Here is a 27,052-nt window from a genome sequence, read left to right as displayed (position 1 = left end):
CTGCTGTCATTACTCCATATTCCAAAATTATTTCACATCGCTACCTGCACAAAGACATCATTAATCCCTTCTCAGCTGCCAAAAAACCCCTTCTTGACAAGTTGCTGTTGTATTTGTTATACAAAAATATATGGCATACAGAATGTTGTAAGGGTGGTAAAGAGAGTGAAATATGTAAAATATAATTCCAAATGCTAATGTAATGATTGGATTATTTGTTTACATTTATTACTTAATTTAAATGATGCTGACTGGGAGCTGGAGCTCCATAATTTCAGTTATAGAAAATTATGTATGCACTCTTCTATTTTCTTTGAGACCTTGCTGACAAATACATTGCTGTTATTTAATGGTGTCTGCAGAACAAGCATGGGCTGGAATTGCCTAAGAAATTTAAGAATACAATTATTTATTACGCAAGGGTTCATGATTATTCATTCTGCAATCTTTTGCCTTTTATGTGTTTACAAGATTCAATGACAAGAAAAAAAGATTTAATACAGATGGCACGTGGTATTTTTTACAGTAAGTTATCTACTTACACTTTATTTTTTGTTTTGAATGATACTTTGGTGAACATCTTTTCCAAGAATCATATCAAATAGGCAAAAACTGTAATAGCCATTAAAATGTTTTAAACAGAACTGTTTGGAAGTGTATGCCGCAGTCTTTCTACCAAGCATATTAAGAGATGTTTATTTAGCCGCAGACTTTCGACTGGCTAAAATCATACAGCTGGCCCTTCCTTTGGTATAATTAAGGTTGTAACATTGAAGCTAATGGAGCAAAGTTGATCTTCATCAGCTGATAGTTTGACCAGTGTTTATTCAGTTCATTCTTTCCTAGATCTGATCTGCACCTTTTCTGAACCTTAATCCTATCCTGCTGTACAATTTTGTTACTTAAAAGCCAATGATAAAGCACAAATCCTGCTCTCAGAGAGTCGTAAGGCCAGAAAAGCAGCAGCAGCTGCAGTGGCAAGATGAGCAGACTGCGCAGAGGAATACAAAATCCCTTGCGTGTCATGGAAGACAGTGGTACATGAGCACAAAAGGCACTTATAGGCAGGCCAGAGTCAAGAAAAAATATGATGTCAGTGGATTTGTGAACTATGCACACGCCAGTGACCAACCTCTCCTCTCATATGCAAGATAGGACTGGTTATATCCACAAAAAAGGCTTTGTTCAAGTCCTTCTCCCGGGTTAGCGAGGGGTTGCCATGCCACAGCGCTGCAATGGTCCTTATCCCATGCCCTTCCCGTTAGGTTTAGTTCACGGAGTAAGAACGCAGCCTTAAAAAGCCAGAAGAGAAAACCACTCCTGGCATTAAACTCTGGAATCACAAGACACCCTTATATATAAACAACCCAAGCAGGAAAGCTAAGGTGGGTTATTCAGGCTTCAGGTTTTTTCCCCAAATATTATCGTGCTTGTTGAAAGGTGGACTTTCAGGGAAAGTGGGACTGAAATTTTGACACAAATTTTAATGATATTCAGCAGAAGTTGTCCCCTCTCATCTTTCCTCCTGTATGAGAATAAAATGTAAAGAGTGTCAAAACTTTTTTAAATTGCAAAAATATACCAATTTTATACTTTAGAATCAACATTTTTCAGTTTTTCATTCAAAAAAACACTTCTCTTTTGTAAGTATCTTTTTTTTTCTTTTTTCTATTTTTAAAGAAAACAGATTTACAAAGGATTAAATAACCCAACAAGCAAAAAATTTCATTCCAGGTTAACTCAAAACATCTTTCTACATTCTTCCTGCCTCTCCCCCCAACCCGGGGCTTATTTTGGTTCAACTTGAATTTTGTTTCTGATTTTTCACCAAACTGAAAAACCCCACTATTCATCCAGCTCCACTAACAGAAAGGCCTCGTGCAGAGAAATATGTATGAAGAGATGGGCTATGTAACTCTCACTACGACTACAGCCAGGCTGATAGAAGCAGAGCTCGTGGACGTCGCGGGCTGCCGGGCTGAGGTCTATCGCTGCTGCCGCCACTGCCGAGCCCTCTGCCTGAGCCGCCGGAGAGACAGGCTGACCGGCTGCTTCCCAAACTTCTTCATGATCTCCTTGATTCTCGCCAGGTTGGTTTTGGAGATGGTGAAATCGCACTGGGTAGCTCCCATGTCATAGCCGACTTCGCAGGTCTTGGTAGCGCCGGTGTAACCCTCCGCCTTCACACCCACCACGTATTCCCCTGGGTTGAGAAGACGCCAGTAATCCCCATCAGCTCCTGGTAGGAAAAGAGATGGTTGTCACGACAGTGGCCCTTTCTCCTTGAGGAAGTTGTTGTTTATGAGAATACAGAAATTCCTGCATATGGATGAGAGCACAGACAGCAACCCTGCATCTTCACACCATGAGGGTGTCAATGAAGCTGCCCCCCATCACACGTACCCCTCCTTGTCCTACCAACCCTACAGGAAAACATACCTCCAACATATTTTCCAAATGATGAAAAAAGGACAATGGGCTTCAATCTGGCCTAAGACTTCTGTCAGTTGAAGTCAAAAAGACCCCGAGGCAAAGGGTCACCTTGTAACGGCTGGTGATTCCTGAGGGGTGTAAAAGACCTTCCCCAAACTAATTCTAACTAGCCAATCAAGAGAAGCTCCAGTAAGGTACCCACATCACACTCATGATCCTGGCCACACCACCTGGACACACACGTTTTAGTGCTATTTAGTATGCAAAGTGTGTGAATGCATAATATCAACTCACTTAGAGAGCTAAGTAAATATCCCCTTCCATAAAACCTTACGTTGAGTTTTATTACACTAATTTTCCTACAAACTATAATTCATCAGTGTACTTTACCACTTGCTTACCTCTAAGCGCATGAAGAGAGCTCCTGTAATCAACTAAACTACTCATGCATAAAGCAAGAGGTATTTTAACACCTCATTGAATTAGGACTTTCTGTTTCCTTCTTCTTTCCCATGCATGATCTCAGGTTACCCATATGTACATAAGGATGGTTTTAGACTTCTTTTTAAATACTATTTTATACTAGCGAGTATGCTTAGCTGTGGAATGAAAAAGGTGAAACACTGATATCTAAAATTAGTTTTGCACTCTATCCTGGGAAAATCGACTGTGGAAGGAAAGTGCATATTCAAATGTGCAATTCTATATATAAATAGAACTGCAGCATCTCTTGTATGAAGAGGGGTTGGTTTTTTTTAACACCAATAAGAACTGACAACCTTACTATCACTAGCCTTGAGTCACTTGCAATACAGTGTATGGCAAAAAACAAGGATGATTTGGATAAAAATATTACATTTGGGAAAAGATCAGACTAGCTAGCCTCTGTTTAGAGAAATATGATTTTAATTTAGGGCTTGGTAAAATGGTGAATATGTTTGCAAACATCAAGTGTTAGCAAAACAGTGATATCGACTATACCCTGCTATTGCAGTCTCTGGATGCAAGTGTGAAATTGTGTGCAAGAAGCACAGCCGATCAGGTTAGTTCTTGCATACCAGCTTGCTTGGGTTTTCCCTTCAGCCAGTTTGACCCCACTTGGTGTGATGATCAAGACCCAGATTTTCTATTTCTCAGGACTCAGGCATTTTTAGGAAGGGCTCTCTGAGAAGCACTTTTTTCAGTTCTCCCTTACTGTTGTGTCCATTGGCACCTTAACCAAAACACAAAACATAAAGCTGCCCAGGTTTCTTGAATTTATCCCTAAGGGCTCATTTTTAGCTGTAAATGCTCTGGCAATACTACAGGGCTGGCAAAAGGCTATCGATCACTCTGTGCGTGGCTGTGAACGCATCACTGCTCATGGGGTGGCTTTAATCCCTGGACTTCCAAACTGACCCACATTTTTCTGACACATTTTACAGGCAGTTCATCACAGCCCCGCGCAGAAGGCCAGAAAAAAGTCTACACATTCACACACCACAGGGAAATTATTACAAAGCTGGATATTAAACTGTTAGCAGGATGCACTTTACCTCCTTTCCATTTACAAGTAAGTAGACATCAGTATTTCTGTCAGCTGTCATTGTCCAGAATTTAATACCAGAATAAAAGGTGTTTTTTTTTTTAATCAGATTAAATGCAGTAGGTAAAAAATTTCAGAGCAGATGGCTAGAGAAACACAATTAAAAATACAGATAAATTTAGTAAATAATAGGTTTGCTAAAAGAATAGGCTCCAGTGGGAGCAGGCTGGAGGCAGACTATCTCCTCCTATTGGGTCTGGAAAAGAATTGCCATGTCTGCTTAGATAAAATAACAATACATAAAAATACAAAGATAGTATTATTATAAATTAAATGTGTAGGATGACTCCATAAACACTTCAAATAAGAACACTCCTTAAGCCTGATAGGACAGACCTTTGCTACAATTAAGTGTCATATTTACAATTAAAGGTACCAAATTTTACTAATTTAAATACATTATAAAAATCTATCCTAATGCTCTGTTACCTACCAAAGACTCTCCAGGAAAGCTAGCCATAGTGCTGCACACCCAGTGCATGTAACAACTAAAACTTAACTTTTCTCTACTGAACAGGCAGCCAGGAATGAGGTTGGAGAGTTATAATACCAGAATTATGCTTAGCTTACTCCAATTTTCCTAAATATTACTAAATTCTACTTCAAAATCTTTGGGTTTTGTTACATAATACATACTGAAATCATATGAAACCAAAATATTAACAAAAATTTCTCTGAACATTGTGTGAAATTAAATTAATTATGCTTTATTGCAAAAATCACACAGAAGTATGCATATTTGTTTGGACTTTGGTACAGGCTGTGATACAGAAGTTTTTCTTCACTGAACTGTACATTTCTTCATCAAGATTTGCTCTGAGATTTCCAAAATGTGCAATTACAGGAAGCAACCCACAAAACTGCCTTTGCACCATGGGGAAAAAAGGTGTCCAGGTGCATTTGGTCATCCAATTGATGAACTCTTTTCCAAAGGTTATCTCGTAGAGCTCAGTCTACATCTAACCGTAACAACATGTAATCACTCAGACTTAATCAATAGTTAAATCTGCATCAAGAGAAAATGGAATAATTTCCCACAAAGCTCTTACTCTCAGAATCGATGACTTCAATTAGCCTATTAATATTGTTAGCTTAGTGTCAGCAACCCTCTCTTCCCATAAGATATATTGTACATCCAAGAGAAAGTAAAAAAGAAGTGCTTTCCATGCACTTTTTTTTGTCCACAAGAAGCAGCAGAGAAATTTTATCAAACAAGTAAATGTTATTAGAGGGCTTTTACAGACAACTTTTGTCTGGCTCTACAGGGTAGTCGACCACATTAATGTTTCAAAGAAACAGTAGGCACCTTACAGCTTAGCTCACTTTAAACAAAACTTATGTGAATAGAGATAGTGGCCATGATTCTTCTCCTGCTTGGCCTATTTCTATATCAAGGCAACTCAGAGGTTTAAATGGATACATTTTTCATTTTAAAAGGTATAAATGAAAGAAGACTGCTGACAATTTGCCTTCTTTCTCTGGAGTTATACACGTCATTTTAGCTTTTTGGCTCCGACATAAATTCTCTAGTTTCAAAGACTAATGAGACATACATTGTTATCTATATAATATAAAACAAGATAGAACTTTTATGTTCCCATCTACAAGTGATTCCCAAATAGAGTGTCAGCTTAAATGTTTCATTAAAAAGAAGAATTAAAAAGAATGAAAGAAGTGCTTTTATTTTTACTAACAAGTGCAGATGGCCTTGAGCCATAGAAGCTCAGCTCTAAGTCTACATGTAAATAGCAGCAAGATTCCCTGAGTGTTATACAGTGGATTCTGGGATCTTGTACATTTATTACACATACCACTAGGACTCCTTTCTGTATGCGTGTTTGATGTCTTTAAAGTGTTGATTTTTCTTTCATGTGGCAATCCAGTGTACTGAGAGCTAGAGATTAATCACCTATTGCATTTACTCAGCCTCAACCAGAGCCATATATTCTGTTAACAGAGTAATACAACCTACAGTCTATGGCAGTCTTTCAAGACTGCCAAGACTTCCAAGACAAGAAAAAACAACTGCTTACTTTAATTCCTGCTATCATTTCACAGTGGTCTCATTTTGAAATATTTAAGGCAGAATTACTATTGCCTAATCAATTAAATATCTGTCATTCAATGTTTTCTTTTACAACATAGACCCAGTAGCACTGAAATAAAATTAATCATAAACTAAGTTATGATATTCCAAGATTTATTATTGGCTCAGATAATCTACTGTAACAAACATTAAAGATTTGGAAGTCTCTTATCTAAAACTCTATGATATTCCGTAGCCTTGAATCGGTTTACGTGTCAAAGCGTGCCATACTGTACCTCAGTGGCGAAGCACGTGAAAGTGGCAGCAAATGAAAGACCCAGAATGCCAGTCAGGACATAAAAAATACATAAAATTAGTGTTTCTAATATTGAACCAAATCTCAAGTACACAACAATATGTTTTATCTGATTATTCACCATGATGCTACTTTTCCATAAACATTCAACAGAAAACTTGATAACCTCTTGCAGCCAGCAGTTTGAGTGCAATCACTTCTGCTGACACCTTGTTTTGCTATTTCTTTCTGCATGCTCCTCTCCTTGCTATATCCCCTCTGTTGTTTTGCCATTTAAGTTGGCTGCGTGTCTTAAATCACGGTACAGTACCTACACAAACACAACGGCCATTGGACACCATCCCGCCCACTACCTGCCAACAACAATTTTCACGTACTGCTATTAATCTTAATCTTCACGTATTGCTATTAATGCCTAGTGTCCGTTTAAAGCAGTTCTTTGTTTAGTGCCAGAACTACTCTCCAGGCCATTAAATAGGCTTAGAGTTTACTCTGAGTTTACATATGTGTCTGGGTGTAGATCAAGACTGTGCTAACAAGGCAAATAGCCATTTGTGCATTTTTTTTAAATATACATATTGAAAAGTAATTCTCTGGGCTGAAATTCATGTGTGCAAAGCAGCATCTGTACCGAGCCCCATGAAAATATCTTTTATAAAGCTGTGATGTTTTGCAGGAGGCTCTTCAGGTTGTGAAACTCCCCCGTCCCTGCAACAGCTGTGCCTCCTCTGGACACAGCTCTAAATCACATCTCCAACACATTCACAGTCCTATAACTGTTAAGAGCCAGAGAAACACTCTTTGCCCACCAAGGCATGACCTACACCCTTGTTTTTCAGCGCTATAATTATTCATGGTTAGTTTTGCACTGCCTATGTAAAACATGAGAAAAGGAGCAATAAGAGCTCTTTGGACACAGCCTTACTCAGGCTATTGATTTTGGGCAGATAAAAGGCTATTTGCTCAATACTTTAAAAGAAGTGGAAAGAGGAAGAGGGGCAGAGAGGAAAGCCATGGTTCTGTTCTTGTCTACATAGCTGCACCATGGAAAGAAATGACTCCCTTCTCATGTGCCACTCCTTCTGCAACGCTCGCCTTGGACTGTACACTATCTGCTGGCTTTTCTCAGAGAAAAGGTCAAAGTTGCAATGAGGTTCTGTATTTTGTTTTTAAACCATAAATGTGTGCATTTGCACTGATGTTTTTGGTTTTTTACCTGTGCGAATGTCATGGTTAACACCTTCTACCGAAATAATAGCATTTGGTATTCCTTTTCCATGCACATCTTTTACTATGCCTTTGATGCCTCGATGGACCTGTTGAGAGAATAAACAAACAAATATATATTGCACAGCGATGAACAGTACTATCATTAGGAAGACACAACAAATCATTAATTCCATATGCGAATTAAGTGTATTCTATTCCTACTTTATGGTTCATGCAATTTTGAAATATCATTATTAACCCAGTATCAGCCTTCCAGGCATTAGCTACTTCTGAACCAGCTTCCAAGTTCTGTTAGGATTCCTGAGGCATCAAATTCAAGAGACAGATAAAACAAGCAGATAAAGCAGCAGACGTAAGGTTTTTTTTCCTGGCAGTCATTTCTAGCAAGCTTTGCACTCAGGTCAAATTTTAATAAGCTTCATTATTTTGTCCTCCTAAGTTAAAACAGCCTGGCTGAAGTGATATGCCAGTATTGCTTATAGGTAAGGTTTCTACCACAAACACCAATAATCATGTAATTAGTCATGCAAGAAAAATATCAGAAACCTTAAACTCCCTTTCAATCTGAAAGGAGTCATCAAGTTATTCAGAAGTTGTTCTTCTGTCGAATACCTGTTCCATAAAAACAATCAGGGACTCGCGGTTGTTTTCCCATTCTTCGGGCAGCTCGCTCTCGTGGGGATACTTGTCACAGCCAACGTAGATGGATAGCTCAAAGCAGTTTGTGTGCAGATAGCTGAAGTCATTTATGCCTGTCAATAGGAGGCAAAAAAGAAACAATTTTATATCCTCTTTTAATCCATTAATCAGATCTGGTTATTTTATGCAAAGTAATATAACCTATTTAACCACAAACTGGGAATTTTTCTAGCTGACTTAGTCTGCAGACGTGGAAGGGCAGAAGTTTTTTAGAAATGCCAAGTCTCTTATAACAAAGCACCAGAGTAACATCAGAGCTGTACATTTAACTCTAAAGACAGCGTCCCATCAACACATTCAAAACAAAGGACACAAGATTGCACATGGCAGCACGGGCCACTGTGTCAGCCCACGCCGCATCCCCATTCCCTTGCTGCAAAGAGCAGCGTCCTTCTGCCACCACAAAATGTAAAGGAAAGGGAGATTTAGCAGAAAACAAACAAATAAACAAATTAAACTCATTCCAGATCAAGTTTCTATGATATTGATGGAGAAGATGGAAGCACACCAGGAAGATGTTAGGAAAGGTCTTTTTTTACAGCAAAAACCTTGTGCTTTGCTTTCAAGAAAGCACTAAGCTTCACTAGTCCTGGGTACATTCCCATGGAGCAGCACTCACTTATGATTGCCCTGGGCAGAAATGGGATGGTCTACGTTACCTTGCATGGATGTGGGGCCATTAACTGAACTTATACAACCCTAAATGTCGGGATGCAAATTAATGTGCCCACCGTGATTTTTACGTAAAAACGATTTATCAGAACAGCTGACAAAACAGTTTCTCAGTCTAAATGTTTTCCCATGTAAGTAATCTAAATGATAGGAAAGCCAGAAAAATCAAGGTAGTAATAATTCTTTTAAGTTATATATGGTGTCTGTTATCTTGTAAGGAATGGAAGGTTCTATTCTGGTTTTTCCCTATTATGGTTTTGCAGAGGGCTGGAATCTGCACCACTGCTCTGCAATAGGGATTTCCATTAGCAATACCTCCTAATCAAAACCCAGGGACCTCAGTGCCTCGGACCTCTGAGGAGCTGCAGTTTAAGTCTACATTACAGAGAGCGCTGTGACCTTTCCAAAGGTCCTGAGCACTAAGGAAGACTGTATTTAGATACAGATCTCAAACATTTTGACTCTTGAGGTTTCTCTCCCGTTTCTCACAATTATTTTTCCTTTAGGAAATTTCATTTATTAGTTCTCCACAATCACATAGATAACATGATGCAGTAAATGAACAGTAGAGGAAGAAATGATGTGAGCTTCATTTCTTATTCCACCTGCATTTCTAATAAAAAATTATTTTAAAAAACTTTTATTAATGATCGTTGTTATATTTTACATGGCAAAGATTAGCAGGAAATGCATTCACCAAGTGCTTCTGATTGAAAAGAGCTAAAAAAAAAAACCCTAGTCCTGTCCAATTACCATAGAGCAGTAGTCCAGTATTTAATGAACCTCAGCACCTTCTGGATGTAGAGCAGGAGGATTATATAGTACAGATTATATATGTTAAGCTTTCCATTTTTGTTGATGGGGAAAGCCTAAATATCAGTCAGCGGCATACGCTACTCTGCATAAACTTGCTTCCCCTCGGTTTGAGAAACAGCCACAGTTATTTTCCCCTCACATAGTGTATCGCATCCTGATTAATCTGTTGTGAAATGTTTTGCAATACACAGTAATTGCTCAGTTTTAATATATGTATTTAAGAAAATGGCTTAACGTTGCCAAGAGCAACTCTCCATGTAGTGTCTCAAACATGCAAATCCAGCCTTGAAAACACTGGAAATAAAATGAAATTCATCTGGTTTTTGCCTTTGTGCAGTTCATCCAGTGCAGAAACGTTATACATAAAATTGTTGAAGAACTTGCATTCATTGCAGTCCAAAATATCTGCAGGAAATAGTATGGCTGGGGTTCAAAGGCATACGGAGGTGTTTGATATCTGTGCAAGATATCTGTGGTGCACATACTTCTCTAGGGACTCTCTGGTGCTGAAAAGGAATTAGAAAAATCCCTTCTAAATTTTCCCATGGCACGAGCAGCAAAAAGTTTATATGCATGATCACTGCAAGGCCAGGCAGCAGGTGGATGAGGAGAGAGAGGATGGGCAGCTTCAAGTTGTGCTACAGCCGGGAGATGCCACCCACAGCAAAGGACACGTGGGGCAGCGTTCTGCAAGCAATAGGTTGGGGTGTCACCTTCAGGCCAGGTATTAAGCAAGCAGGGGTTTAGGAGAAGAAAGTGTTACATGTTGATCTGAAAGGTAAATAAACAGAAAAAGTGGAGTGAGGTATACAACCACATCTATACAGTCATGGAATTACAGAGTGAAAAAACGTAGGGGAAATCTGTCTCCAAATCTAGAATCGTATTTGGACAACCCTTTACTATGCAAGGCACCATTGGTTAACTATCAGCTGCAATACGTATATATGTATGCATATACATATCTGCAATACAAGTCACTCTCTTCCATTTGTCTATGTAGAGAAGAGGTCTAAAACCATTCTGCAGGTTGGAAGCTGAGCTCAAATGGAAACCAAATCTTTTGAGGCTTAGTCTGGAGTCCAAGGTGTAAAGAATTGAAAGTAAAAGCGATATTCCAGCATTTTTCTCAGAGACAGTCTTGGAAGAGAGAAGGATGTAAAGTACAATGAGAAACATCGTAAAGCAATAAAACAAATCAGATGAACCAAATCCAATATGCAATTTTTACTAAGAAATCAAGATACTATTCAGCATTTATATTGTATGTCATTACTTAATGTAACTTAGTGTGACAGCTATTAGTGACATGGCCAATGTAATCTTTTCTGGATCGATTCATAATCATGTTTCTTATAGCACTTAGGAAAATTAAACTCATAAATTAGATTATTAAGCAGTCAAGTTAGCATTCAGAGTATTTTTTTAGAACTTACAGAAGTGTGTAGAAATGTATTGTCGGGCATTGGCCTTGTGATCTAAGCAGTTCAATCTTCCCCCCCAAATTCACCCAGCACTTTTTAACCTCCTGAAAAAATATTTGAAAAGTTAATTCTTGGCTCTTGCCTTTAAAGGCTGGCCAGCATTAACCTCACACGGGCCAATGTAAAAGCCATAAAAGTTGTGTCCAAAATTTAGAAATGTTTATGCAGTGAAACTACCTGCGAGTTACAAACAAGAGCCAGCTCCAATAAAACGTGGTCTGCACAGACGCTCTCTTGCATCTGTTTGCCATTACTGCTGTAGCTGTTCCTATTGTCATTCACGTGATGGCAGAGGCACAGCTCATTTCTTAATTTCATAGAATACATTGTCTAACTTATGTACTTATAAAAACTCAAAGATTTTGAGTAGAACTATGATGAATCAGCAGAATGCCTGTTCTGAGCCTGCTCGAAGTGTACACCCAGAGATAACCGCGCCCATTGCTGTGAAAAATGTGGTTCTAATTGGGCTTTCCTGGAAAGCGATGCTGTGTCTGCACTACAGGACACGGCTTCCCTTTCGCGCTCCTTGACAGGGTGACAGGCTTAGGCATATGGTGAACGATGCAATCTGTAATTTATTCTGGCAGCAGAAATGCCTATGGAGCCCATGCAAAGTTTAAGTGTAAGCACATCCAGGTCTTCTGTTTAAAAATAGGATGGTAGCAGGCAAACAGCAGCTTTTTGTAGCATGTTTTTAGAAGCCAGCGTGAATGTGAGTGGGGATGATCTGCAACCAAGTTCAGCGAGCAGGAGGCTGAAATCAGGATTTTCTTATCCAGGGGCCACTGGAGTTTCTTCCCAGGCTCCCAGACTGGTTCAGGAGTCGCTGCTTTGGCTCTGACGCTGCTTACCCCTGCTGTTTGGCAGCATTTTTCTGTTGGCACCCTCTGAGATGGCAAAGGCTGGCAAGTTTCCCCCTGCTAGTGGGTTTAGACTGGGTTGGTTTTGTCCTGGCAAACCATTTTGAAGGTATAAAATCCATAAAACAAGCATATTGCACGTGCACTTTTGGAAACTTCAGTAGTAAATGAAATGGTCACCAGGTATTAGTGACACAGTCTCCTTCAGCCCTCTGATACCTGATGAAATGCACTGAACAGACCTTCAGATGGGGAAATTCTCCTTTTACTACCATTACCACTGCAATGTACACCAGACACTAATGGCATTATCATATTTAGCAAGGTAATGCTAATTGCAGTTTCTACTGACACTTACTTCCCGCCACGGTATGCCAGGAGGCTCCATTAACAGTGCCATCCTCCTTTTGGAAATCCTCGGTATGACACGCTCTCCTTCTCGCATCTGTCATCAGGCGGTGAGTGGAGGCATAGGAATACGCAAGCCAGCGAAAGACGTGGTCGTCTGGGGTAGGTGTGTAATCCTGGGTTTTCCACATCGATCGCACCATATCGTAGGGGTATGCCACCACCAGCTCTCCACCCTGCAAATTGCCACCCAGCACAAAAGGAATTTTTTCCATCCATGCTATTATTGCCCGTGTCTCAACTGCCACCTGGGAGAAAAAGAAACAGCAGCTTTGATTCAACCTGTGAAATCTGATAATCTTCTTTCAAAGACAGACCAGACACAGGAGTCCAACTGTGAGTTTCTTAGCATGGAGTGAGTAGCCAGCACAAGAGATGTGGCCAAGGAGCAGGGCTTCTTTAAATTATGGTGCTTGCCAGCCATGCCTGGGAGGTCACCCACAACCCATGAAAACTAACAAAACCTTAATGTTAGTAATTTATGCAGCAGGAACATCTATGCAGAGTGAGGCCAAAAGCAGCAACCGCCAGAGATGTCAGACCGTGACACTGCTCCCCCCGCCATCGGCTGAAATGAGTTTCAAAATAAGGGATTTTAAGCACAGAAATATTTCTAAAGCCCACAGAACTGCCACAGTTAAGTCCCTTCCCCTCAAACTAGGGGAATCTCAGCCACTATAAATAGTTGCCATTATATTTAAAAGGCCATGCAAAAATAAGTTATATTTTTGGCACTACGATCCAATAAACGACTTTAGCATAAGCCACTGCATTGGTTTTGCACATGCTTCAGTGTTTGCTGTGTTAGTTCAAATAAGAACATCAAGAAAATCTCAGGAGAAATCTGTATGGTGACTGAGTGTGCAAAGAGCTTATCTACATGGCAAACCTAGGGAGAAGCCTGATCCACAGGACTGAGCCCTGCAGTGGGTTTCTCTCCGACTACCTGTTGCTGCCTAGAAGTTGGGTATCAAATCCTCCAGGTTCTTGCAATAGCCCAGGGAAACGAGGATCCTCCGGGAAGCAGTTCCCATCCCAAGGGCTGCCTCTAAAATACGGGGGGTGAATGGTACTTTTGTGGTGCATTTTTATTTCTATTGACTAACAAGGAAGCCTAAACAAGTAGCTTAGACCAGGTATGTAACTTCACCTACAAGTTACTCATTTCTCGAGAAATGTTGTGAAGTTCACTCTTTCAGCCTGCCCCAGCCTTTGTGTGCCCCTCTCTCTGGCCTTACTCACGGTGGCGTTTTCGGACAGGTACCAGTCGGGGATCGGGATGTGATGGTTCGGAACTTTTCTTTTACTCTTCTTCTGATCTTCAGACTCCCAGAGCAAAGAGTTTAAATCAGGGAAATTATTGTTGATGTCAATGCCATCCTGAGTCCATCGTCCTAGAGACCAGCCTCCTAATTCTGAACCCTTAGATTTAAAAAAAAAGAAAAAAAGAGAAGAAAAAAAAGATGAATGTTCACTTAGAATACGACAACGTGTCAGCGCTCAGCAAAGTGTTTGAGGATAATTCTATACAGAGAAATGAAAGGATGAATTATTTAATTAACTGAAATGAATAATTGGCTTTTTTTATTTGGTGTGAAACCTTGAATGAGGTGAAGCAAAACCCATGAAAAATTACTTGGGGTTAGCCAAAATGTTCTGGTTTGTTTTCAAGGTTTGTATTTAAGACTGGTTTTCCCCTGGGTTGCAATGGAGATGGCATATATTCCCTTCCACAGCTGTGAGTGCTAATTTTGTATTCCAGTCTTCTACAGACTGCCCTCGAAGATTTTCCAGTGCATTTGACCAGGCCCTGCAATTTTTCCTCCTGGTGTCTGTCTTCTTCCAGACTGAATTATTACGATGCCCAACACATTGTGCTCTCCTTAAAGACACACTATTAAATTTCAGCTGCGGAGGAATGCAAATTTTCATGTGCTTAGCTTGGTTTCTCATGAGAAACAGGCCGTATGAATTTTCCATTTTCCATAATGGTGTTCCCATCGATCTATACACCTCAGTATGGTTTGTTCTGGCAGTCTTGGCGACCCTCCTTTCTGTACACATCTTCCTGTTAGCCAATGTCGCATAGAATACTGTTTCTTTCAGCCTTTTTTCTGAGTAAGACGTTTCAGTGGTTTGTGTTTGCTTTGATGTGTTTATTTTTTAATTTGTTTATTTTGATTGCTTGTAAAATATGACCTTTGAAAAAAAAATGCCAACAAGAGCATGTTTCGTTAATCTAATAGAGGGAAAATAATTCCTTGATATATTCATAATCATATTACCGCTTTATATGCCTTGTCATATCCATCTGGGTTGACTGAGGGCAGGAGGTGGATTCTGGTATCCTCAATGAGATGTACAATGCGTGGGTTCCCAGCCAGGTATTCCTGACACATGAACTGCATTAACAAAAGGATTAGCTCACGTCCAAGCACTTCATTCCCATGAGCTCCTGCAATGTACCGAAATTCGGGTTCACCTGTTGAAAACACACGGGGCAGAAGCATGGTCAGAGCAGCAAATCAAATCTCTAACCAAATTTCACTGATGTCAATCAGCAACATTTCACTTAAGGAGAGCTGGAAAAATGCCTTAACTGAACAAATGATAGGTGGAAATGTAACTTTACAGAAACAAATAATTACTTTCTGTTGCTATTTTAGAAGAACAGCCTTGTGTATCAGTGATATCTAAAGCCACTGTGTAAACCCTCCAAAGCCCATTTTCCATTAAACAGATTTTTAATTACACTCACAATTTCAGCATGTTACAGGTAGATTTTAAAAGCTCTGATAGTCTAAAAATAACATGAAAAATACAATGCTGGTAGTTCTTTGGGACAGATGTTAAGGCTCTTAAAAGTTAACAGTCAGTAACGGTACATGATTGATCTCTGACTTCACACACCCCTTTTCCTTCACTAGTCAAAAAACAGGTTCACATAGATTTCTCGAGGTTATACTGAATGCCACAATACTTGCACTCAACTACAAACTACTTCAGAGATTATTAGGAATAGTGTCAGCTATTAAAAAAAGCCCCTTAATTTAATTGTCCTTTGTACGAATAACACTTGGAAACATCAACAGGACAGACCCTAACTGGCCAAGCTATGGCTTGTGGCTGGATCCACCCTCCCAGTCTGTCTGGCCCATGATACATTCCTTGCGTGTTTGCTGCAGGACTCTCAAAAATAGGTAAGTGAACAAGGCAGATTAGATGAGTTCTTCTAGGGTTATCGCCTGAGATTCAGAGACTGCAGTCTAAGGTCAGCCCCAAGTCTACTGAGAGATTACATCTATTGTGCTCCATCCCTTATGGCAAAGTAGAGAGATGTCTTAGGAGCACATCGCAGCATTCTTCCCTGGGTGGGATGAACACACAGCAGGGTATTTACGGACATGGCAAAGCACAAGACACCTTTATTCCAACAGCTGCCCCAGGCACTACCATAGCGAGATCTTTATTTTTCTCCACAGAAGGACCAAAGACTGAATGAGTTTCTACCCTGAAGGATTACATCATCGTAGGAAATTGTACCCCCACACTCACCAGTGAAAAATGATTTGGGACATTTGACCTGTCCTTGCTTGCAATGTATTCGCCCCATATAGAAAAGGTAAATTTCTATCCAAAGCTATATAAATCCCCACAACTAAAATCCATTCCCCAGTACTAAAATTCACTTTTAATTTGTTATTTTAAAGAATAAAACTCATCATCATTAAAGAATTTGATCCCACATTCAAAATGCCTTCTATTTGTGCTCACCCTCCTCTTCCCAATTTAGAAATATAGCGCTGAAGTTCCTCCCACATACATTTGAAATCTTTGCTGCTGTGAATATAACTCCATCAGTGATAATTACTGCAGATACAGAGAATGAGGAGAAAAAAAGAGCCAAATCCCAACACCCTTCAACAGATTTAGTTAGACTAAATCCTAACCAACTTCGTGTTCTCCTGGGTTGTCAGAAATCTCGACAGCATACAGCTTTAGTCCTTGGTTGCTTTTTCCAATATTGTAAATTCTTGTGATATTCGGGCACATTTTATTCACAGTTTTCATCAACTGCCAACAAAAAAATGACACAGAGTTAGGCAATGCAGCATCAAAATAGATCCACTATTAATTATTTCATTCCAAAATGGTTGTGGTAAAAACTTCGTTTTCTTTTCTGACTATTTCTTAGTTGTAAAAGCTTTATGTTTAGTTCATGAATTTATGGCTCTGCTATCACACATCATAATGTTTGTTCAGCTGGAACAAGCTGAATACTGTCTGCTGAAACACCACAGCATAGGTAAGGTTCAAGATCTTTCTTACATGAGACGTATTTGTACTATTATCACAAAATTAAGGAATTGAGGGGGAAGTCCAATAAGAATAAAACCAACAAAAACATTACTACGATACAACCAAACACATTTTCAAAACATTATGCAAAGGGGGGTAATTAGCCACCTTAAAACTTCCTTCTACACTCTGTGATTTGCTGTAGCTAAGTGACTTGAGATGACCCAGGGCGTTAGCGGCACAGCAATGCATACACATTACAGGTTGCCACAGGCACACTCTGGCCAGTAAAGGAGATTTCTCTCTCCTTTGCCCTACGCAGCAGCAACTTAATTCAAGGCAAACTAAGAGAGAATGATATAATACATTTAAACAATTTTCCCAGTGAATCCTGACTGAGTTAGAAACCGAGCCCACCCTTCTTGATTTACAATGTGAAATCTCATATGGAATAATCGTTAGTTAAGGCAGTGTTGGTGTGGCCAAAATAATGGGATAACTATAATCTGAATGACTCCATAAACACAGCAGGATATACTCCTTCAGTAAATAACAGATTCCTCAGACTTTGCTTTCCAAATTTCAGCAAAAAATAATAATGGAAATGCCAACAGACGGACTGAAGACATTCCTATCGTCAAAATCTATTCTATTCATTGTTTCTGCAGATATTGCATGACATACATAGTCAAAATATAATCAAACAGCCTTAGTGCTTACAGAAGTGCATTGGGAAGGTCATGGTTAAGGGTGTAGTTCTGTTTAACCCAACGGAGTTACGCAGATGCCATCCAGCTAAGGGTATCTGGAGTCTGAATTGTCCCACAAACACTTTACTGTGACATTTCAGCTGAATGTTAAAATTTACAAACAAGACTGAAAATTTATGTTATTAATAAGAAGCTATTGCAAATAGCTTTACATGACAAGAATTTTTCTATCTTAATTTTTTTTTTTTTCATTGGAAGGCATTAAAGAAAGAAATAAGGACTTTACTGTAAATTGGAACCCTAGAGACTGGTAATTAGACAATCTTTTCATAAACAAGGGTGCATACATTGTTGAAGAAATATTGGAGCATAACAAAACTCTTTGTTCACAGAGTGTTAATTTAGAAATAATATTGGATGATCACAACGCTGATGATTTTTAAAATGCAATAGTTAGATGTGTTCGATTCCCATGCCACCATTTAGGAAACCTAAGTGGAAACGCAATTCACATTGGGAAGAACATCATTAAAATTCCTCTCATAAAAAGCTTCACTTCTATTTATAATCACGTTGCAAAGAGACTGAAAAGAGGCTATTTTTGTGCGTTTGTTCATCTCACACGTTGGTTTTATACATATGAGAAACGATTTCTTTTGCAAATCTAAACTCAGCACTCGCCTGAAAAATACAGTCAGTTATGCTCTTTCAGTGTATTGTCTAGTTTCATATCTACTTTTTTTCACCACTGTCATCGTCATGAGTGTGCTGGTATTATGAGTTCCCAGCTATTTCCATGGAACTCTTTTTAACGTTCTGGGCATGCGTAAGCGGGTATGTCATCATTTGTTGTTTCAGCTGAAACACATATGTGAAGCCAGAGGACGTTGTTTTATATTATTTAGTGTTTGGTTTAAACAAGTCAATTCCCAGCTTTTTGAGACAGACTGCCTTAAATCTTCATGGTCAAGAGCTACCACATCTGAACCCACTCAAAATGAACCAAAAATACTATCAATGGATATGGAGCTATGGACCTCTTACTAGAGCCTCACAGACCAAAACTGATCCAAGGTCTACTGTGTGCAGATTATAGATTTATATTCTACTGACAAGAGGATGAAATGGATTATTATTGGATCAGATACTGTGTTTTTCTCCAGTAGAGATAAATATCTTTTTTTTTCACTCTGCCAATGAGTACAGATATTGCATTAAAAGAAGGTCAGCTGCCCAAAATGTGAAACCGGGGAGATGAACAGACCTTCTCAGAGCTGTCTCTGAAATCAAACTCCAGGGCAGAAGCTTTCCTAACGTCCCTGGCACTGCAGTGGGCACAGGATACCCAGAGCACTGATTTAGGAAAGCAGTTAAAAGCATGTTAAAAGTTCATTACTAGTGAGAAAAATGTCTAGAACCAAGTTCAAAGTATATTGCAATCAGTGGAAATATTTGTATTGGCCTTCAGTAAACTCCCCAGCGCCCCTTTAATTGCAAGCATGTGATTACTTTCTGAGTCAAACAAAGAGCCTTTCCTGAATTGGGGCCTCTGTAGTAGACTTCACTGTGGCTCTTTTATGACACTATGGATATAGTAATATAGTTAAATGTTTATATGTAAATACAATACTGAAAATGAACATATTTCATGTTTACTTTTCTCATACCCATTTCCTACAAACGGCACAATAGGTCACCTGAAATGTCACAGTGTTTTCTTTGCGCTTTGTACAAACTGTCAAAGACAATTGATAACAGTCAGCCAAGGCTTTATTAACGACCAGAAGGACTGTAAAACACTTCCACAATTACATTCACTAGCAGTTCTTATTTGACAGTTCCCATTTGTTTGTCACTACCAATTATTTACCCTATTAATGCCCTGGAAAAAGACTGAATACAGTCTTTGAAGAAGCCCTGCAAAACTGGTCTGTGAAGGTCCAATTCCTCCATTTTGCAGAAAAGGTGTATTAAATGTAGGTCTAAGTGCTATCTACACTTAGAGGAGGCAAAAGGGCTCTCAGTCAATGCCTTTCAGGTTAGGGCTATTCGTTATCCTCTGTGGAGATCTCCATATTTCTTGTTCTGCTGCGGGCCAAACCAGAAGCTACCTCCTCCTTGAGCCTGGAGACTGTCAGACAGAGACTGCCAACCTGGCATTGCATGCAACCTAGGGTGTTTGCTGAGTATCGCTCTAGTCTTCTGCATTTGGTTCCTTCACCCTCAAATAAACCTGTTCAACTGGTAACATACACAGTGCTCTTCAATTTTCTGCATTATCATTACATCGCTTCATAAACACAGCTGCCTATGAAGAGCAACACAAGACCTCAGGGGTACTTGGAGTCTGGTGTGTCCAAAGATATGAGGCACATCCAGTTAAATGGATTTAAAAATTAACATTCCTATTTCCTAAGAAAGATATGATCCAGGTTAGCTATTTCAATCTATTTCAAAGACAAAGTTGTACTCAAATGTCCATCTCAAACTATTTCTGGGGATATCTATCAATTATTTTAACAGCTTTCTGTACAGCATGAATACATCATGCAAATATTCTGGACTGTGAGACAATCCTGACTTCCACATACAAGATACAGTGAGAGTTCCCATTGACTGAAAGAAGAATCTTGAATGCTCTGTTAAGAGAAAAAATTGGTATTATGAATTTCATCTTCCTAAACAGAGAATTCAGTTAAAATAATCTGACACTGAGAAAATCCCTCCCTCTTACAAATACTTGACATATTGCCATTAATGTAATGCTTCCGAAACAGGGCCCAGGGAACACTCCTCCTCTTTCTTCGGTGTTTATGATAAATAACTTCAAAGAACAGTGTTTTTCTAAGTTGATTGGCAGGGAAATAGCTAACAAAACTGACAAATAATGCACAGTATTTTTTTAAAAAATAAGTTGACTCTGGAGATTGACAATTATTCTTCTGTTTTACACTCAAGAAAGAAATTATTAAGTTTTAAGAATAGTTTTGGGGATATAAGACTTATTGCAAACCCAACCCACAATCTTCTTCCTACCAGCAGCAGAACCCAATTAGAATCCAATAAGCTCTAAATGAATTATGTATTTTGACACACAGAAAACCAGCACTTGGGAGAGCACAGTCAAAGACAGTTCACAAGTGACCAGCTCTCGGCCACAGTTGCAACTTTTCTGTGTCTATGAGAAAAGGGAAATCATTCTATTTTAAAGCTGCATTTTTTTCCCCAAGATATTTCTAACCTGTCCAACCTGTCTTTCTGCAATGAGAATCTAAAATACGCTTTATTTTATTGTTTTTGACAGTAATTATGCCAATTGAGTTTCTACTTGTCTAATCTTTGTGCTAAGAAATATAGGCCACGAAATCTCTACCGAAATAAATGTGTGACTCAGTACACAATTGCTCAATAAAAATGAATAGTGATTCATGCAGTATAAATACACTGAAAATTCAGCACACAGCAAATGATTCACACGCTTCAAGTCCAAACATATTATCTTTATATTTGAAGAGAAAGCGGGCAGAAATATTTCTTTAGCACAACCCACACCTGTGTCTGTGGTGATATGAAGCAAGATTAAAAACAACAACAACAAAAAAACCAAGGTTGCCTGTTTGAAGTTAGACGAATGAGATTAACGAGGCTGGTAGATTTAAAATTATACTAACAGGATTTTTTTATTCTTTATTTTATTTTATTTTTTTATTCTAATTATTCAAAACCACTGAAATATGGGAGAATTCTGATGGTTAAGTCAGGGTTAAATCTGACGGGAGAAACCACTGTAACATTCACCACTCAAATATACATGGCAGAAAAAAGACGGCACTTTATGTGTAAATACTCCCTCTGTCATGTAGTGTCACTGTTTCAGGTTAGATGATGTGCAAATTAAGACTTTGGGATTTTAATAGATTGCTGCTTTTAATAGATTAAAACAGAAAAAAAAGATATTTTAAATCGATTGCAGAGACTGTTTAATAATATTTTTAACAGGTAGAATTCAGATTCCATAAGAGCTCAAAGACCTGCACCCATCCACCCTCCATGTCCAGGAGGTCACACACCAGCCTCTTTGCCTACCTGCCTCATTTCCTTGTAGTTGTGATGCTTAAAGTCAAGATTGTCTGTGGTTGTCATTTCATTTCTTCTGTGGTAATAATTATTTGGGTCTGCGAAAAGAAATAAAAGAATTTTCATGTGCTTATAAATTTCAAATATAAAGATGCTTAGCCATAACGCATGCAAGGAACGTGGAAATCTGAATTCCACTGTCCTGTATGTATTTAAAACAGGTTTTCAAAGCAAAACTCAAAGAAACAACAAATCTGAAATCTTTCTAATTACTGCACAAATCAGCTGAGATAGATCCAAACAGAAGCAAGGAGGCAGCAGGCATCAGCTTGTCAGACAGCTACTCTGCACGAACAACTAAACTCCAGCAGAAAAGCAGAAGGGCATCCTAAGGCTACAGAAGAGGGCAAAAGACACTGCAAAGTGATGAGTCAGATACAAGATAAGAGTGGAAAAAAAAATCACATCAGAGGAAAAAGCCCCAGTAAATGTTTTGTGTCTACTTGATTAATTTACTATTACAAGGAATTATCCTTTAGTTTTCTTGATGAGTATTTTCAGAACCTACGCACTGCTTGCAAAACACGGAAAGGATCTACTGTGTGTATTAAAGATTCCTGATTATTATCCTAAACATTTTTTGTGGAAGACGGAGGTCTTTGTTACTTTAAAATTAGCATATTAATTTCTATATGGGTATAATTTATAGCTTGTGTGTTTTGAAGTATCAAAGAAGAATATGTGGATATAAGAAAACCTTTTATTTCCTTGATTTTCCAGGCCATTCACCTGGAAAAAAAACAGGCCAAGGCTGTTAGAGCTCAGCTTTATATTTCCTGATATATGTGCTACTAGCCTAAACTATTATGATTTATTTTTAGAGATAAACAAGTTTATTTGGAAAACATTGGACACATTCCTTAATTTGCCATATCTAGGATGTCTGGAATTTTGAGTAATCGTTTGCCAAACCACTAGCTGCCAGGCTGTTATGAAAAATTGTTTCCCTTCACACAAAATCATCTTCATTTGGTTTAAAATTAATGGAAAAAAAGCCAAGTATGAAAGCCTAAATATCATCCTGTCTTATTGCGACACAGTCAAAAGACAAAATATTTTTTAAGCAGTATCATCTATCAGTTGTGGGGGTTTTGGGGGCAAAAAAGCATAATTATTAGTAGGAAGAATACGTAGATACTATCCTGCAACAGCAAACACTTAATGAAATTATGGAAAACTCATAACACTTCAAAATACCTTATAACTTCACATTTTTAAGCTTCATACTTCTGACATTAAAACCTCTAAATTCTCAAATTTGTTATTCCATAAAATTCTAAAAATATTTGGGTTGTTTTCTTATGTGGAAGGAAAGCAAAATTTGAGCTATTTAAGTTATTTATTAAATGCAACATGCAAGTTCCATTAAGCTTCCCTGTAACATTACCCATGTTCTCTACCACTTCTCTACTCTTCACTCACATGCTTGTCTCCACTTCCATTCCCTAATCTTCAGCACAAATAGTGGAAGGTCAGTTGAATGCTGACTCTACAAATATGACTGAAAAATCTCAACAAACCATCTTGCCTCAACAAAATCTGGTTGTTCAATTCAGTCTGTCCTTTCCAGTGAGAACTTATTCCATAACAAGACCATCTGGAACTGGATTTGAAATAGAGCCTAAGCAGGTGAAGAAACAAGATTTCTTTGCTTATTAAAAAAAAAAAAAAAAAAAAAAGTTTTGGAGAATCCAAAGGGTTAAGTTTCACGTAATTCACCTGCATTTTTAGGTCTTTCCAACCTAACTGCAGGCTAAATTGATGCAAGTCCACTGACAGCAATGATGCTGCCCTAACCCTGCAGATGGCTCTGGAATGCCAAACCCTTAAAGGTCAACCCATGTTAATTCATAGAAATTATTCATTGATCTATTGATGACTGAGAAATGGAAATCATAAAAAAGCACTTCTTCTAGAAAGAGTCGACATGTTTAATGCCACACAGAATATCTTCACTATTGCAAAAATATCCCTCTGTTGTAAAAATATAAAAACAAACATCATAAAGCTGCCAGGATGTTGAAGGCTTTCTCTATCACCACGAGCCAAAATATACAGCAAACGATATTTTTTCCTAATACTTTAATCCCATTCCTTTCAAAGTCTGGCACTTTTTCCATACGTCAAACATTAATATCATGGGAATGACTGTGAATGCTGTAGAGTTGGTGGAAACTTGAAAAAATTGTACAGTGAGAATGATTGTATCTCTGGTCCTTCCTCAAAAACAGTGCACAATTTGACAGCTCCCTAGAGAATTAACACTCATATTTTGCCAGGCTCTACTGTGAGTCTGCTTGGATCACTGGATTTCTGCTGCAGCAGGAATACAGATTAGAAAATTAAAAGCTAAAATGTAGAAAGGCATACAAGCCTTGTGCACAGCTGGTTTGGTCCACTTTGGCAAAAATTATTTTCTTTAATAAAACAGAGAATAAGAGACTAAGAAACTCAAACCACAGAAGAATTAGAATTGAAATACACTCATTTATTCATGGCACTACCTCAGACAGTCTCTCTTTCTTCCAAGGAGAAAAGATCCTGCAAATGTATGGCAGTCTCATTTATACAGAGGACTACGTTAGTTTTTTCTACCACTAATCTATCTTTATATTACCAGTAAAGTTAATTAAGTTTGTTACCTTCATACTTCTATTCTTTGTAAAGATGGACAAGTGACTAGGAAGCTCCAAAATGCCCAACTACTTTCCAGCACGAGAGCTCTGGGGACTGCCCATAAAAAGCACCAGAGAGGACTGATTGCTTAGCAGTTTGACATATAGAAGGGCTTTTCTGTTGTATTACAGCTCTACACAGCACCTCAAGCAACGGAGTCCTGATGTTTCCAGTGGTTTTCCAGTTGTTATGCTACCAACAATGTGTGTTGGTCTTTTTTTCCTCCTTTAGTTTTCAGTGTTCTTTTAACTGGCACTCGAAAGGTATGAAGTGAGCTTTGCAATGACTTGAAGATGAAATCAACACTCAGAAAACAGTGCTATCAAAATGCTCTCATGTAGTGAGTAAAACTTGCATCCATTCCCAACAGGATTTGTTCAGATGCTTCATTCTCACCGAAGTCCTACAATGAGTTGTGTGGAATCATACTGATGGAGCTCGCAAAGTCAGAAGTGGTGCTCATATGGTGCTCCGCATGGACAAGATAATGAAGTCAATCCAAGTGATTTAGATTAGTTTTTAATAAAAAGAATATTCTAGTCTAAATCCTTTAGACTGCCTTAAAAACCTCAACATGCCAGTTTGCAAATGACTGATTTTTTTCATTTCCGTGTAATATAAGTGAATTTGACTTGTCTTCACAAAATTGAACATGTCCCAGACAGCACACGCGTAATCCTGAAAAAATCTGCTGGCAGACGTATCAGATGATTGTAAGTTTTTTTCCACATGATCTATTTCATGACAGTCGTGAGCATTAGCATCACACATTAAATCAGCAATGAAATGATTTTCTTTGACTATAGATGGCTTCTTTTCTATATATGTTGATGTATACTCAGATATCAAACAACTAATTCCAGTTAAGCATAATGAATGATAATAATGGGTAAGAGAAAACCCAAACTCTTAACCTGCAGTAGTTGCTTCTTGAAGCTTTTCTACCAACATTTGATCTTTCTAATGATTTCCTACAGTTTGATTCAATAATAATGGTAATTCTGAGGACTGTTAATACTTCTTCAGAATAGTAAACACTTCATTTCACAAATAAAATAGGAAAGAAAACCTTTTAATGACACTCACTGCATTTCTGGGGGATGTTACACATCTGTCTTGATGAGTATGGCGAAACATAATACATTGGCCTTTCCCAGGAGAATTATTGAATTTGGTCTCATTTTTATTCAGTCTTTGCTCAGGCAAATTCCCAAAAAATTTTTAAATTACCCAAGATTAAGTTTTAGCTTTGCAATGATAAAAGCAGAATACAAGGACAGACTGTCACTCTAAGCAAAAATTTACTCTTACAAGTAGTTCACTGAATATAGTACTGCTGTATACACCATCACTTATAACCAAAGACAGTTGTAGAAAGTCACAGTTTTATACAAAATGAGCCCACTACAAGGCTTCACCAGGTAGACTGGCAAGAAGAGCCAAGGAATGAAAATAGGACTGAATGATGCATCCACTGCAAAACACAGTACTCCATTACAGAATAGTTCATCTTTTATCTTGGGTTGAAAGTGATGGCATAATCATGATACCAATGATAGTTTTCTATATAAGAATTATTAAAAATTAAATTTAATCACAAAATTTATTCCATTAAAATAATTGCCTATTGCCTTGAATACTCTACAGTATAAATAAATGCATGAAGAGCTCAGCTAATTTTCTCTCTCCTATCTCTGGGTATTTTTGATCATATGCAGTTTCTTTTTGATTTTCCTTAGGTTTGAGAAAGAACAGGCAAAGAAAGTACATCCATCCCTCTGAGGCAACTGCAAAAGATTGTGCGTGTCAGTCTACATCTATGTAAATACTAACATTTTTGGAAACTGGAGAGGGAATTAAATGCTGGTGCTTTTGTCCTCTTCTTCCCCAGTGAGAAATGGCAGCACTGATTCTCTGCTACATGTAGGATTTTCTGGCACCTTCCTCCACAGCTAAATGTTTTTCCCTTGGTGAAACAGCAAATCACTTCTGTTGCCTGAAAGACGGTACTGACACAGTTGGATAACGCAGCTTTTTTTATAAAGCTACTGCAATAGTCTAGAAAAGGTTGTTTGTCAAAACTAGCCTACAATACGCCAAAAATGTATGTTATGAATAATATATAAGCATGTCACTGATAAAAATTACAATCATCTTATATAATGCCCATTAGATAGTCGGTAACTTCTCTGTTCCAGTTATCTAAATAGTGTTGTCTTACAATTTGTCCAACTTTTAGTGCACCTAGCATATGCAGCAGGTTTTATTATCAGAGCCCTACCCACAGAAATGGGTCCTAGCTGTCTTTAACCATTTCCATCACATTCTGCCAGTGCTAACAAGCTTTCCTAGAATATTAATATCTCATTCAGGTTTCTTCTTTATCTGGTATTCCTTTCTTACCCTCCCTTGTGAGCCTACGTGATGGAAAGCTGATATAGAGTACAGACTGAATGCAAATTGCTTCATTTATTCAGGGATTAGAAAAGACATGAAACCTAACATTACAAGTTTAAAAGACATGAAAAGAAATTCAGTCATGAAAAATGACTTACTTTCCCTTCAGCCCCCCTTTTTTTCTCGGGGTATTTCCCTACGCCCCATCTGCCCGTGCATTGCCATTGCCTCAGGAGGACACGGTGTGTGGGAGCTCTAAAACGCAATCACACTGCTCTTCTTGACAACTTGATTTCTTGTA

The 27,052-nt window shown here is 38.4% G+C and overlaps 1 protein-coding gene across 2 annotated transcripts in view; it reads right to left on the bottom strand.

Moving 5' to 3' along the window:
* Positions 1 to 521: 521 nt before the first annotated feature.
* Positions 522 to 27,052, bottom strand: part of CPXM2 (carboxypeptidase X, M14 family member 2) — a 77,681-nt gene continuing 51,150 nt past the window's right edge. For both annotated transcript variants that reach the window (XM_082309184.1, XM_082309185.1), the window contains 8 exons: positions 21,628 to 21,716; positions 16,483 to 16,606; positions 14,818 to 15,014; positions 13,775 to 13,954; positions 12,483 to 12,780; positions 8,203 to 8,342; positions 7,577 to 7,676; positions 522 to 2,239 (listed from right to left, as the gene is read on the bottom strand). In XM_082309184.1, coding sequence (XP_082165310.1) covers positions 1,986 to 2,239; positions 7,577 to 7,676; positions 8,203 to 8,342; positions 12,483 to 12,780; positions 13,775 to 13,954; positions 14,818 to 15,014; positions 16,483 to 16,606; positions 21,628 to 21,716 — 1,382 coding nt within the window. In that variant the 3' untranslated portion in view covers positions 522 to 1,985. The remainder of the gene's footprint in view (positions 2,240 to 7,576; positions 7,677 to 8,202; positions 8,343 to 12,482; positions 12,781 to 13,774; positions 13,955 to 14,817; positions 15,015 to 16,482; positions 16,607 to 21,627; positions 21,717 to 27,052) is intronic.

The sequence above is a fragment of the Platalea leucorodia genome, assembly GCF_965183815.1.
Source record: "Platalea leucorodia genome assembly, chromosome: 4".
In the NCBI taxonomy this organism is placed as follows: domain Eukaryota; kingdom Metazoa; phylum Chordata; class Aves; order Pelecaniformes; family Threskiornithidae; genus Platalea; species Platalea leucorodia.
The sequence above is the reverse complement of the archived record's forward strand: the minus strand, read 5'-3'. Positions and strand labels throughout refer to the sequence as shown.